This window comes from Mauremys mutica, chromosome 7 (assembly GCF_020497125.1).
Source record: "Mauremys mutica isolate MM-2020 ecotype Southern chromosome 7, ASM2049712v1, whole genome shotgun sequence".
Lineage (NCBI taxonomy): Eukaryota > Metazoa > Chordata > Testudines > Geoemydidae > Mauremys > Mauremys mutica.
The window spans coordinates 120,553,948-120,569,253 of record NC_059078.1 but is presented as its reverse complement, the minus strand read 5'-3'; the positions used below and the strand labels follow the sequence as shown (position 1 = coordinate 120,569,253).

General features: G+C 38.2%; 1 protein-coding gene across 1 annotated transcript in view; it reads left to right on the top strand.

Annotated features, from left to right (window-relative positions):
* The window catches only part of SMC3 (structural maintenance of chromosomes 3), a 51,013-nt gene extending 38,967 nt beyond the window's left edge, over positions 1 to 12,046 (top strand). Inside the window, exons 20-29 of the mRNA XM_045024457.1 lie at positions 2,495 to 2,646; positions 3,132 to 3,290; positions 4,061 to 4,168; positions 4,664 to 4,772; positions 8,489 to 8,736; positions 8,867 to 9,079; positions 9,812 to 10,003; positions 10,182 to 10,359; positions 10,968 to 11,074; positions 11,636 to 12,046. Of these exons, the coding sequence (XP_044880392.1) occupies positions 2,495 to 2,646; positions 3,132 to 3,290; positions 4,061 to 4,168; positions 4,664 to 4,772; positions 8,489 to 8,736; positions 8,867 to 9,079; positions 9,812 to 10,003; positions 10,182 to 10,359; positions 10,968 to 11,074; positions 11,636 to 11,707 (1,538 nt within the window). The 3' untranslated portion in view covers positions 11,708 to 12,046. The remainder of the gene's footprint in view (positions 1 to 2,494; positions 2,647 to 3,131; positions 3,291 to 4,060; positions 4,169 to 4,663; positions 4,773 to 8,488; positions 8,737 to 8,866; positions 9,080 to 9,811; positions 10,004 to 10,181; positions 10,360 to 10,967; positions 11,075 to 11,635) is intronic.
* The last annotated feature ends 3,260 nt before the right edge of the window (positions 12,047 to 15,306 follow it).

The window sequence follows — 15,306 nt, the reverse complement described above, 5'->3', positions numbered from 1 at the left end:
TTGATTAATTGTACATCTGTAAATAGTGTTTAACATTAGTCAGTGATCAGGAGATGTTTTCATAAATGATTAAGTGAGATAATGCCAGCAGGTCAATAGGTTACTTATAACACCTTTACTGATATAGTTCTAACCACCTTTAACACATACTGCTCATGTCTGTGACATGCTTTTGTCCTCTATTATCAATTTTAATTTTCTATGAACTATACCTGTACTCTTAATATAAAGAGACCAATATCTCTAGGTCTTAAAACATGATTTTATACAATAAAAAATTTCACCAAGGTTTACTTATTAGGTGCTAGCGACTTGATCCTAAAGTCAGCTGCATGATGTCCCTTCAGAAAATATTACTATGGCTCTAACATCCTGAGATTTAAAAGGGGGAAAAATTAGTAAAGTTGATTTTTTTTTAAAATTGTTATACTCTAGTAGTGATGTTCAGAAAACATCTTGAAACCATAAGCTGTGTGCATAATATTGTAGTCCTAATAAAATATTTTAGTCTAGTTTTGAGAATCCTCCTTATTTACAGTGCTTGGAGTGTAGTTTTTCATAACTCTGCTTCTTATAGCAACATTATAATATTGTAAAGGATATTGCTATAGGAAAGTATTGTGAAGTAAAAGCAGTCCTATGTTTGGCTGATAGATATTAGAGATGGGAAAGGCCTGTTAACTCTTGTGATGTATCCCATAGTCACTACAAGGTTGTTCCGTACTGTGTTATTTTTAGTGTTTGTGTAGTCTAATTCTAAATGCCCTAAGTAACAGGGATTCTACCACATCCCACTGTTTTATTGTCTGCTAGATGTCATGGTCTGGAAGCTTTTTCTGACAGTTAGCCTGAATTTGTTTTCTCTTAATCTCATCAAATTTCTTCTGTTTCTACCCTGTTGTGCTACCCTTAATTATTTCTGTCCTTCAGTGTCTATTGCATTCTTCTAAATAACCTCTGGAAACTCTTGAGATAGCTGTCTTTTCTGATTTTAGTAATTATTTAGCCAAGATATATATTCACCCATAAGGTAAATATAGAATTAGGTCAGTTGTTAACATGGTATGTGTAGTACATGTCTAAAATAATAGAAAGGAAACTAATATGTAGGTGGCTATCAGTAATGTTTTAAAATACAGAAGAATATGATATGGAAAAGGGGCGAAGTTGAAGTTAGTTTTCTAAATCTCTGTATTTCACTAGCTTTTTGTAAACCTCTTTAGTCATGACAGAACAGCCATTTCTTTATAACCATGTAAATTATAGCTTTCTCAAATTGTTGACTGATATGCAGAATAGAGAGTTATCAAGCTGTCTCAATATATGTCAAACTGTGATGCAGATTACATGACTAACAACGTGGATGCTATTGTAGCTATTGAAGGAGGATTTCAGAAGGAATTAGTTAGACTTTTAAGGCCAGAGTGAATAATTGTGACTTAATTTTTTCATGTGTAAATAACATTTGTATATCAGTAGCACCTCTGGCAACACTGAAGAAGTTGTAAAAAAAACTTCTAGTATCATGGAAAAAGCCATAAATAAAGATTTCGAATAGAATCAAAAGCTTTAGCAAGATTAACCTTCTAATGCTCAGTGTTTCCCCGTTTTAATTATGTGCAGACTCCCAGTCTGCCCACACCTGCCTTCAGCATCAGATTCCAGACTAGCGCGCTATGGTTTATAGAAAATATTTTTAAGAGGGGAATTAATACTGGCCTGTTCAAGAGCTCTAAAATTCTCTATTGTATTCCTAATTCCTGACCAGAATGTTGGACCCCTTCTGGGAGCAAAAAGACTAGTTACGTTTCCAAGGTCTTTTTATTTTGGGTGCCTCTCCCTCTCTCTCTGACTGACAAATGATAGCATTTGTAATGTGGACACATCGGTGAAATCTTGGTCCCATTAAAACTGGTAAAGCTCCCATTGACTTCAGTAGGGTAAAGTTTTCATCCTAGTGAGCTAAGGCAGCGGAAGATAGGAATTGCTATACTGGATCAGCCTGTGGTCCATATAGACCAGTCTGTGACCAGTGGCAAGCACCAGATGCTTCAGAGGAAGTTGCAAGAAACCCTCACAACAGGCAGATGTTGGATAATCTGTCCCCCCATCAATGTTTTGTCCTAATCCTAATAGCACTTAATAGTTCAGGCATACTAATTTTTCTTTGCATTTGTTTCTAGAGCCTATTGATTACAGTGCTATAAAACTGCTACTGATATGTTTGCCTTGGGGGTGCTGTTGAGGCAACATATTTGACTTCTGAGAGAAAATGAGGTAAAGCACCACAAGAGTCTCAACTGCTCTATTTAATCTCTTCTGGTCAATTGAAGGCTTTGTGTTGACCTCTGAGAGCAGCTGAATGTGACTGGTTCTATATCTATGAAAGTTGTGATATGATGGGGAGTGAGCAAAAATGAGAAACTGCAGTAACAGTGTGGGTTTAAAGTACCTCTTATATTTAAAACTTGGAATTTTCCTTAGCCCACTGTATGGATTAATAATGAAATTGACCAACTCATGAATCAAATGCAGCAGATAGAGACCCAACAGAGAAAATTCAAAGCTTCCCGAGACAGCATCTTGTCAGAGATGAAAATGCTGAAAGAGAAGAGGCAGCAGTCTGAAAAAACCTTTATGCCAAAGGTATATAATATATGTAAGAATTTGTTAGTGACTTCTTAGTTAATTATCATATTTTTGAGCAGACATACTTCCTGTCCCAAAGAATTTATAGTCTGAGTAGACAAATAAAAAATTGGTGCACACAATGCACTGGATGACCATACATTGGAAAGTATCGTGCAGGACTCAGGAGCAGCAATCAAAGGGGCTGATTTTCAATTAAAAATGAAGTTTTCTCCTTTCTATAAGCTGTCTTTTACAAAATTAAAATTGTTTCCCATTGGAGACTATAGCATGCGTGCTGAAAGACGTATCCTAGAAAAAGAGTTGGTAGTCTGGCATTTCTGACAGGCTACAAGTTGGACTGGTCTTCCTGGACTGTTCATGTTGTCTATAAAACTACCACACTGGATTTACTTAATACAAGTAGAAAAAGACAAGTTTAGAGAAGCCTGCAGTTTCATTTGAATGATGATCCAATTTAATACAATTAATCTGTTCTGTAGCAACGCAGCTTGCAAAGCTTGGAGGCAAGCTTACATGCGATGGAATCAACACGAGAATCGTTAAAAGCAGAATTGGGAACAGACTTGCTGTCTCAGCTCAGTCTAGATGATCAGAAACGAGTGGATGCACTTAATGATGAGATTCGACAACTGCAACAAGTAAGAACTAAGAGGAAAGATGTCATGACACTAAACGTGGAGAATTTCTTACGGAGAAGACATTCTGTTAATTGAAATCTTTTCTTCTTATGTAGGAAAAGTGAGATGTCATTGATAATCCACAGCTATGAAGTTCTGTGATCTTTGCTCAGTATGAGGGAGTTGTTTTGTGTTTTGTTTAATTTCTGTCGTGCTATCTATTTGTATGTTCTAAATTATGCTTTTTTCAGATACTATCTAGACTCTTTCTTTACTGAGGTGTATTTTGCTTTTAAATAAGACCTTTATTATGCAGTAGTCATGTTAAAATTGACTTGTTCCCATGCTTTGGTTTTGCAACAGGTAGCATCTCCTTCAGTAAACCCTGTAGGGTATGGGGAGACAGATCTGTTCTATGAAATAAATAAACCAACTCAGTTTTTGTTTCATCTGGGTCAGCTGGGGGAACATTACGATTTAAGGACTTAACATTTTGGAGCTGTTTTGGTCTTGGTAAAGAGTTGGACAAGGCAAAAGTTTCAAATAGCCTTCTATGTTTAATAGTGAAAAAGTTGGGTTGTGTTTGCTCTGTTTTGATTCTAGACTGCTGTACAAATATTAAATATTAAAAATGTTCTCACATTCATATTAAAATAACTCCACGCATGTAAGGAATTGTGTAATATTTTCATTTTATTGGATTCTACAAACTTTTCTTTCCTCAAAGAATAAGAACCTTCACTGAGAGCCTTTGTTTGATTAAATTAATATTCTCTCCTACTTTCTTACAGGAAAACAGACAGCTTTTGAATGAGAGGATTAAACTGGAAGGCATCATCACAAGAGTAGAGACATACCTCAATGAGAATCTCAGAAAACGCTTAGACCAAGTGGAACAGGTAAGATTATTGATTTTCTTAGATCCATTTTGCAAAATATTCTTGTTTTGCACCTTCAGAGATTTGGCAGACTATTCTTCTTCTCTTAAATATGCACCAGATATACTACTGATAATTTTATATATATGTATAGCTTTTCTACTTTTGTTTATCCAACATGCAAACTGAGCTATGGGATTTTTTTAGGATTGAAGGAGAATTATTTAAGAATGTATTTGAGGTGTGACTGACAGTGTATCCAAGCTTGCAGAAGTACAGTGTATATAATTAAACATAAGTTCACATTATAACAGAACTGTACAGCAGTGGCTGTGGATTTTTTTGAGGTTTAGATTTTATTTAAAACAAAATCCATTCCTCTGTGAAAAGAATTTTAATGGCTATAGTCGATCATAGGACCAGAGTAGTAGAAAATAACTCATGTCATCTGCAGTGTGGGTTTATACTTTGATTCCCTGCTATGGCTATTCTTACTGTTTATTTTTTGTCCCATAGGAGTTGAATGAACTACGAGAGACAGAAGGCGGCACTGTTCTTACTGCCACAACATCAGAACTCGAGGCCATCAACAAACGAGTGAAGGATACCTTGGCACGATCAGATGGTTGGTAATACTGATTCTTGGAATGAAGATACTTTACAATACTCATAAATGTGGTTGTGACGGGTTGGACCCCCCTTTTGAGATGCCCCTTCTGCTCCACTAGCCTGGATTCCCTCTCTCCGGCCTCTTGCAATGCACGCACGCACATAGGTAGGGCCACACCCAGCTGCAGACACAGACTGAAGTCAGCTCTGTGTGAAAGGATTCACCCAGCACTCACGTTCACATCCCTTTTGAGGAATAAACCCAAAATAGTATTGTCTTGTGCTGTATAGAAAAATCTGCACAGCGGAAGCTCATAAAAATTCGCCCTCTCTCTTAACTCAGACATAGGTTAGGGGTTTGTTACAGAAGTGGGTGGGTGAGATTCTGTGGCCTGCGTTGTGCAGGAGGTCAGACTAGATGATCATAATGGTCCCTTCTGACCTTAAAGTCCATGAGTAATGTGAAGAGAGAGATGCACAGCTTCCCCGCCGCCCCCCCGATAGAAATCACACAAACCAGGTTTAATAATAAAACAAATTTATTAACTATAAAAGGCAGATTTTAAGTGAATATAGGGGATAGCAAACAGAACAAAGCAGATTACTAAGCAAATACAACAAAATATGCGAACTACGCTTGATTCACTAAAGAAACAGGTTACAAAATGCAATTTCTCAACCTAAATGTTGAATTATGCAGAGTTTCTGTAGCTTAGATTTCCAGTTATCTTTTCTTACAGACTGGACCTCTGTCTCAGTCTGGACTCACCCCTGTCTTTCCCCTCAGGTACTTTCAGCAGTCTGTCTTCTTGGGTAGGGAATGGAGGAGAGTCCAGATCAACCCCCTCCCCAGCCTTTAAAAAAGATTTACATAAGGAGGAATCCTTTGTTTGATCCTCATCCCTCTATAGTGGAAAAGTATCAGCAGTGTCCAGGGCAGGATTTTTCATCAGGTGACATTATCACCTGACCTTGTAGTGCAGGGATCGGCAAATTTTCAGAAGTGGTATGCCAGGTCTTCATTTATTCACTGTAATTTAAGGCTTTGCGTGCCAGTCATACATTTTAACGTTTTTAGAAGGTCTCTCTCTGTAAGTCTATAATATATAACTAAACTCTTGTTGTATGTAAAGTAAATAAGGTTTTTCAAATCTTTAAGAAGCTTCATTTAAAATTAAATTAAAATGCAGATCGTATCAGTTTAGTGTGATCCTTGCTGAGTTTTCCAGTGTCTGGCACATATTTGGATACGTTAAGCTGCACACAAGCTTCTGAGTGATCAGTTGTTAACTGGCTCAGATTTCATGTGTGAAAATACCTGTTCATACAGATATGTGGATCCAAATGCTGAAAGCATTGCAAACGCAATTTTCTTCAAACAGTTAAATTTCACTGGCAGGGACATCCAGTAGGTCAGAATAGAGGCCCCATGATAGCTCTTGGTAGCTTCAAGTGCACTCAGCAGATCTCCAAACTTTGATGCCCACAATTCTGAGCTTTTTAACTGAATGAGCTGCATTTCAAAATCTTCAACACCCATCCACTGAAATACAGACAAATCCAAGTAGCTTTCGTTGAACTTTCCAGGTTTAATTAGAAAAGAAAGCATTGGGCCAAATCGCTGGAAATCTTGAAGTCTGTCAGAAAATTCTGATTCCAGGTCTTGCATGTACATTCCAATCTCATCAATACTGACAGTGCAACGTGTCGATATCTCTTTTATGCGTTGGAGGTAGCGGAAAGTTGAAGTTCAAATATCCCAAGAAAAAACTGCTTGTTTTACAACAAATGCCTTCCAGGCTTCATAAAGATCCAGAACCATTTGCCCTGCACCCTGGAGACAGAGATTGAGTTTGTTTAGGTGAGCAGTGATGTCAGTTAGAAACATGAGTTTACACAGCCATTTGTCATCATCCAGTTGGGGGTATTTTAGGGCTTTTTCTGACAAAAGGGCCTTGATTGCATCAAAACAATTTACAAAGCGCACCAAAACCTTGCCATGACTTATCCACTAAATGTTGCTGTGAAGTGGAATGTCTTTATAAGCACTGTCCATCTTCTAGCAGTGCTTGAAACTGTCTGTGAGTCAAAGCAGATCAAGCAACAAGGAAATTCACAATTCGCACCACTGTATTCATCACATTATTAAGATCTGAATTAGAAATTTTAGCACACAGGTTTTCTTGATGGATGATATAGTGAAATTTGACTGTCGGGCGGCCAATTTGATCTTCAAGTGACTTTACAAATCCCTTCTGTTTTCCGATCATGGCAGGAGCACCATCTGTTGTCACACAAAATATTTTTCTGATGTCAACTCCTCGTTCTTCAAAATGGTTTACAAAACTTTCCACTATATTTTCCCCCTTTGTTGTGCCATGCAGGGTTTTAGGCATCAATGTTTCTCTTGGATTTCATCAGAAGCACAGTATCTTGCAACAACTGCCAAACATGGAACATTTTTTATATCCATGCTCTCATCAACTGCAACACTAAACACGTCTGTGTCTTTTAATGCAGTCATCTGCTTTTCGTTAATGTTTTCTGCCATTTCGCTTATGGGTCTCTCAACTGTTCTGGCAGAGACAAGCAGTTCTTTTATTCTAGATACGAACGTATCTTTATTTGGCAAATCATTGAACAAAACCTCTGAACTGATGAGAAAAACTTTATATATAAATTTCCCCATCTGTAAACGGCTTTCTGTTTTTTTGCAATGCACTGTGCAATCTTGTAACTTCCTTATGTAGCTTGATTTTTACTTACATTTCTCTGAAGAATATGGGGGTGTAACGTGTCAGTGGTATTTATTTTGGTAAAAGAATTGAGCATAACATGAGATCAAGAGGCAACTAATAACATCGAAATAAATTTCAAACTGATAAAAGAACGTTTTTGCACAATATATAATTAACCTGGGGAACTCATTTAACAAAATATTACTGAAGCAAATGTTGTATAATCAATAAAGGATAAAAATGTGTATGATATTTTAATCCTAGTAAGTAATTGTGAGGGAGATATCAGCCCTCAGGCTTAAAGACAAGTCAACCACTAACTCCTGGGAGTTAGGAAGAAACCTTCCTTATGGGCACATTCTTGCATAATTTTTTATGGAGCCTTGACGCATTCTCCTAAACTATATCATATTAGCCAGTGTTAGACAGGATACTGCACTTAAATGATTCAAGGGTCTAACCTGGGTCCTGACTTACACTGTGTGCCTCTTTAAGGTTTATGATCATGACCTCAGTTTCAGGCAAACCTGGTCTGTCTTAGGGTTTTGCATGAAGTCATGTGACAGTCACAGATTTCAGTGGTTTTCATGCAGAATTCATTGATTTAATCTGCTTTTCACCCCTAAAATTTTGGTTTTGTTAAACGCCAAAGGCTCAAAATTGAAGATCCCCCCCCACACACACACACATTCTTATAAAGCCAAATAGACAAGTTTAGCACAGCCATATACTAGAGTTTCTTTAATGTGAGAAATAGTCCCAAAGTGTGTTCATTTTGACTCAGAATTCTATATACTTTCTTCAGTGAGATTTTTAATTATATAAAATACCCATGAAACTTTTTTTTAGCTTTTTAACCTCATGGGTAACTTTTTTTTTTTTTTTTAAACATCTTTACTTGGTGGGCTTTCTGGTTATTTTTTTTAATAGGTCAGTGGCTGGATAACTGATAATTTTACACAGGCATATCCCACTTTGCTTTTTCTCATCTCAGATCTGGATAACTCAATTGACAAAACAGAAGCAGGGATTAAAGACCTCCAGAAAAGTATGGAACGCTGGAAGAACATGGAGAAGGAACACATGGATGCAATTAACCATGACACAAAAGAACTTGAAAAGATGACAAATCGGCAAGGCATGCTTCTCAAGAAGAAGGAGGAATGCATGAAGAAAATCAGAGAATTGGGCTCACTTCCACAGGAGGCCTTTGAAAAATATCAGACATTGAGTTTAAAACAGGTAACAAGTGTGCTTGGTTTTATTGCAAAAGCATAACATGATCTTGCCTGGGGGTGTAGCGCCACACATCTTTGAATGTCAAACTGGAATAGAACCCAAAGTCATCTTTTTTTGTGTTATTTTTCCTCAGTTATTCCGTAAACTGGAGCAGTGCAACACAGAGCTGAAAAAATACAGCCATGTCAATAAAAAAGCTTTAGACCAGTTTGTTAACTTCTCAGAGCAGAAGGAGAAGCTGATAAAACGACAAGAGGAGCTGGACAGAGGCTACAAATCTATTATGGAGCTGATGAATGTCCTTGAACTCAGAAAATATGAAGCTATCCAACTTACTTTCAAACAGGTAATACTGGAAGCCATTAGATAAGACTATGAAGTCAGAAGAAAATTTAGTTTTTCTGTGATGTAACTTTGTGAGATGGAACAGATCAGTGCTTGAGTGTGTTAAGAGCCAGTAAGATTCTCAAAGCACTTTAAAACATCTTTTTCTTTTGGCTCATACTCCTCATTATGTACTACGTATAAGAGCCATCTATAGAGAATCCCCCTAGTTTAAATCCTCTACCTTCAGAATTCATCTTGGAACTGGGTAAGATTTTTTTTGGAACTCATAAAAGCTGCTCCTAATATTGGCCCAAGGTGCGAGGGCACATTTTGCATACAATGTAAGGTGAACTCTCTCTACAGTGCTCCCATACCCTGTTTAATTTGGGCCTACTCTAAAGCCCATTGAAGTCCATGAGTTTCCATTGGCTTCACTGGGCTTTGGTCATGCCCTAGGGAAGCAGCAAGTTTATCCTATGGTGTTTGCTGTCTTACAATATTATGACTCTTGTCCCTTTCCATAAACCTTACAAAAAGGATGAGAATTTTTAAAAAGCCAATTTTTCTTGTTTACTGGATTTCTATAGTAAATGCTATGAATTATGGTATGTAAGCATATCTCTGTTCTTTAAGGATAATCTGTTGGTATAATATCATGTACAAATAGCTGTTGTAATCTGCTTTTCAGATTAGACTGTATCTATTTGCATATAGATGAACCTGAATTGACATTGACTTTTTGTTTTCCAAGGTGTCAAAAAACTTCAGTGAGGTGTTCCAGAAGTTAGTGCCTGGTGGCAAAGCCACGCTAGTGATGAAGAAAGGAGATGTGGAGGGCAGTCAATCCCAGGATGAGGGTGAAGGCAGTGCTGAGAGTGAGAGGGGATCTGGATCTCAGAGCAGTGTGCCATCCGTAGACCAGTTCACAGGAGTTGGGATTAGGGTAAAGAAAATCTTTTTATTTCAATATTTGTGGTACTCTTTTAGTAGACCAGTAATTATGTTTCTAAAAATGAGCTCTGGAAACTGAAGTTATAATGAATAATTAAATTCAAACACCATACAGCAATATTTGATGTCCTAATACAATAGAGTTAACTCCTGTTATGGCATGTTCTTAGGTGTCATTTACAGGAAAACAGGGTGAAATGAGAGAAATGCAGCAACTTTCAGGTGGACAGAAGTCCTTGGTGGCCCTAGCCCTGATTTTTGCTATCCAGAAATGTGATCCAGCTCCTTTTTACCTGTTTGATGAAATTGACCAAGCTCTGGATGCTCAGCACAGAAAGGCGGTTTCAGGTAAAGGTTTTGTTTGTTCCTCAATAAAGAATAATCTGGCTAAAAATAATGTTTGTTTATTCAAATAAAATATTTTGTTCATGGTAAAGGGATATATGTTACAGTTTCTATGTGCATGACAGCATGCAGTGAATACAGAAAAGTGTATTTCTTTGGCTATGTTATCTTTGTATCTTTCAAAAAGTCATTGCAAAATTAATTTTAGGAAATGTCTGCATATAGCATACAATTTCTAAAAGATCTGCTTAAAAGATTACAATTGGGGAAAAGTTTTACTCTGGTTCTGAAATAGGCAAATTACTTGTAGAAAACGGATTTTTCTGAATCCAACTTTTTGCAGCATGCATATCTTATGACTGAAATGGGATGAATGCTTACTAAATCAAACTTCTGTGACTCATCATAAAGGGTCAATTCATTGGTACACCAAATGGTGGTATTTCTTATTACACATAATTGATGTTACTACATGTAAAATCTAATAAAAATTGGGCACTTTTGTTTTTTGTTCACCAAGAAAAGAGCAGCTGTTGTTGTTTGCCTCTTAGTAAGAATTGTGGCCTGTTTATTGAAAAGAGAGCTGGCTTAAGGATGTCCTTATTTTTCAGATATGATTATGGAACTAGCTGAACATGCCCAGTTTATTACAACAACTTTTAGGCCTGAACTGCTTGAGTCAGCTGATAAGTTCTATGGTGTAAAATTCAGAAACAAGGTAAATATTTTTTTAAATATGTCTGTAAATAAATATAACAAAATTATGTTGCTGGTATTGAACATTTGGTGAGAATAAGCTAGCTCAACGTGCTGGAAAATTAAATTTTCAGTTTTGTTTAGAATCACAAGTGATAGACAGTGACCGTAGACGACTAAATGTCTAGTGGATCTGTGTCCACATCACATAGCCACTGCTTGATTTGGGACTATGCAGCATGGTTGGAAATCTCCACTTCCCTCATGACAGAATCATGATTAAAATAGCAAGGATTCATTTGTCGTATGTCTGTAATACATTCACAACAAGGCTGCATTTGAGCTGTTGGCGTCTGGGCTTGAAGAGTACTGGTTATGACCATTGTCCATCAGTCTCTCTTTTGAAAAGGCGGTAAAACCTGCAGTTCACATAATCCCAATCTTCCAGTGTTCTAGAGCCATTCATCTCAATTGACACTATTATAGTCCAGTCACTGGGTCTCATTTGGCAATTTCTCAAAGTGAGGCCTTCACTAACTAGGAGACATTACGTTTAATATATATCTATTTTTCCCCCCATTAGGTTAGTCATATTGATGTGATCACAGCAGAGATGGCCAAAGACTTTGTGGAAGATGACACCACTCATGGTTAAATAGAAATGTATTGCCAATTTGCTTGGAAGATGTGTATAGTGTGATGCCTACAACAGGGAGCTGTAAATTAAAATCTGAAATATTTAGTCATTGTTAAAATAGTTTCTGAACATACATTTTAATCAAGACCACCAGAAGATTTAGTTTCAGAGGAGTTTGAGTACCCATTTTGTCTCTGTTGCTGTATTCTTTTATAAGATACCTGTGTTACCTTTATACAATACCTGTAGTTTGAAAACTTTATCCCTACAAATCTTTTTGTAAAGTGTCCTGTTGCTGTTTTAAAGCTTTTTTGAAAAGTGCTAGCTATTCCTTCCTAATTATAATTTTATCATTTATACTGCCTCACATGTTTTTTTAAATAGCTTCAATTAAACAGTTGGTTTTATGGCTGTAATTCAGATGTGGTGTTTGGAGTTGTCTTCTCTTTACAAGATTCCCTTTCCATCAGTCCAGGTAAAGACTGTGAACATGTAGGATCTGGCTACACGTAGGAAATAAGAGGCAAAATAATGTCTCATTCTCTTCTGTATACATCTGTCTTCCCATTTATTCTCCTTTGCATGAGTGGATGCCATGCAAATTGCAGCTTAGACAAAAGTATCAAATTCTGTAACCAGATGCCATCTATGACTCAGCAGAAAAACACTCTAAATTTGTGTGCATCCGTTTTCACAGGCTGTCAAATGTTGAACAAAAAACTGGATGAAATAGTAGGAGAAAATACTGGCAAGCCTTATTAGAGGCCTCTAAAAATTTGCAAATCATCTGTCAAGGCAGAGACTTTCCTTTTGACCCTACTACATTAAGAGATATTGAAGAAAGGATGCCTCGTACCCCAGTAAGCAGCCCTTGAACCTTGGAAACACCCATGCCAAAATAACAATAATCCCTACTGCATCTTTTCAGCTCCAAAGTTCTGCATAAGTAGGGCAGGTTGTGTCAGCAGCCAAAAAGCCATCTAGGGGTCAAAGTCTCTCACTTACAAATACCTGGATCCACTAGACCTCAGACGGAGGGCACTGGAGAGTTTTCTATGGTTTTTTTTCTAGAACCCCATCTGTTGTTCATTTAATCTCTGATAGTAAGGAACCTAGACAAACCAAATTATCAAGAAGGAAATTGCACACAAGCAGTAGAACCTGTTTCATTCACAGAAAATTCCTTAGGACTTCAGTCCATATTCTTCACTCTACAGAAAATAGGAGGGAGGAGTAAGAGCAACAATACCAGACCTACAGCGACTGAACAAATGGATGGTGAAAGTCACATTCAGGATGTGATATCTCTAAGACTTTAAGTGAATCTAGTGGATGCTAACCTCTACATATCCCTAAGGTTATGTCACTGCCTAATATTTGTCCACACAAACTCATTTGCAGTATAAGACCCTCCCATTCAGTTTCTGCCCCCCCAAGCACACAAATTCATAGTTTATTTGATGGAGTGCTCGCTCCAGCTAGTTCAGAAACTCTCCCACCTGTGAGTGAACAGAGATCCCATCACAGAAAAGATTCTTAAGAAGTTCCAGATCCTGAGAGTAAAGGTAATAATAATTGGAGATATACCAATCTCCTAGAACTGGAAGGGACCTCGAAAGGTCATCGAGTCCAGCCCCCTGCCTTCACTAGCAGGACCAATTTTTGCCCCAGATCCCTAAGTGGCCTCCTCAAGGATTGAACTCAAAACCCTGGGTTTAGCAGGCCAATGCTCAAACCACTGAGCTATCCCTCCCCGAAAGATCTTGGCAAGCCAACAGTCAGTGATGCATCTCTGCCTTCAACTTCTGGGACTATTAGTCTCACATAGATATTGTACCACAGATAAGGCTCCACATGAAACCAAAGGCACCTACTGAGAATCTGGAAGACTCACCAGACATGATGCAGAGGCACGTCTGCATTCTTTGACATACGTTCCTGTAATTGGAATGGTGAACCAGGAAGGAGAGGGTACCCCACTAAAAGAAATTTGAGTATAGATAGCTGATGCAAGCCTGTTGGTATGAGGGGTGTACGTGCAATATCTTACAGGTCAGGGGTTGAGACTCTCAAAAGTGGAGGGTGGGGGAAAGGGAGAATAAATGTTATTGCTAAGGGCAACGAAACTGGCAATTAGCTTCAAGCAACACCTTCAGGGTTGACTTCTGCAGTCTACTACAATGCTAGTATGGTGCCTGAAAAACATGAGAGAGGGGACCACAAGCTCAAAATTCCACTCTGAAATAATGGATACACTGTATATTAGGCAGTCTCCTATCTTGTCCATGAAGCCAGTTCCACAAAGGGGATGCTTAAATCAGAAAGCAGACTGCTTGATCAGGCACTTTATTGACTATTCAGAACTATTCCCTACTAAAGAAGTATTTAATCAGAGAGATACTAGTCACCAGGAAGTTGACAAATTTGCCACTCAAGCCTGTACTTCTCAAGGAAAATGGATAATTTTTTCCTGAGCATAGATGTCTTCACCCACAAGTGTCTAGCCAGGCTACTCTACAACTTTTGAACCCAATGCAGGAGCATTACTTGTTGAGCGCCAGGCCTGCTTTGAGCACTGACCACAATTTTACGAGCCTGTTTAAAAGATTTTAGCAGAGAACAAAATTTTCACTGCCTCAGCCATTTCCTGGCAATGGTCATCTGTAGCAAGTTATCTCCAGTGGCTAGGATTGCTGGTACCATCTGTCTGGTTAACCCCTGAATGGGATTTCTCAAAATGTACCTCCAGAAATTCCTTCTGGGGACATGGAACCACTTCCCAGTAGAGATTTGCTTATGATTGAAGCATGAATGTTTCTTTATATCCCTTCCAAATTCAGGGAGTAACCAGAGGTCAAAGCTTCTCTGGCAATGAAAATGATTTTTTCCCCCCAAGACAGTTCACATAAAGGATGTGGAAAAAGAGGAAATAAGAGAGCTGAAGTCCTCCGACTCGTCAGCTGCTGGCCCAAAAGGCACTTCAGACTTGATAGACAGCCAAGGAACTTCCACCGCAATTACAGAAAACATCAGCCTCTTGAAGCAGGGACTTTTGCCTCTGGAACTGGACAACAATCTGGGTCTCAGAAGTGTAGATCAGTCCAGTTTCTACATTAATTTCACTGATTCCTTTTGGTACCCAGACAGACCTCAACCAGGACATTTCATTCATTGATCTGGTCAAATTATATTTCTGATGTGAGTGGAAACAGAAAGCTCTGTGGGGCAGGGACTTGCACTTTATTTGAATAGTGCTTGCACAGCGGGAGCCTGGCCTTTAGATGGCAGCGTAATATAAATAAATAATAATCACAACGTTCTGGTGATCTCAGCTATGCTACACTAGTTTCTCTGGGATGGATTACTGGCATTCTACAGCCAAGCACCCTAGAAAAGTGAGTATTAGCTTTTCTCACATAGCTCTGATAAAGGTTGCTAGACACTCACATGGTTGCTGTGGTGGAGTCCATTACACTATATACCTGTGTGCTCTTGAGTTTCCCTGTGTCTCAGTAGACTTATGTACTGTCTCTTTCCTTGGCCTTTGGCCTTGCTTGGTCTCTGTCTGTTATCCCTTCATAGAAATGGGACCATGTGGCTTAGTTGCCATAGGTCTC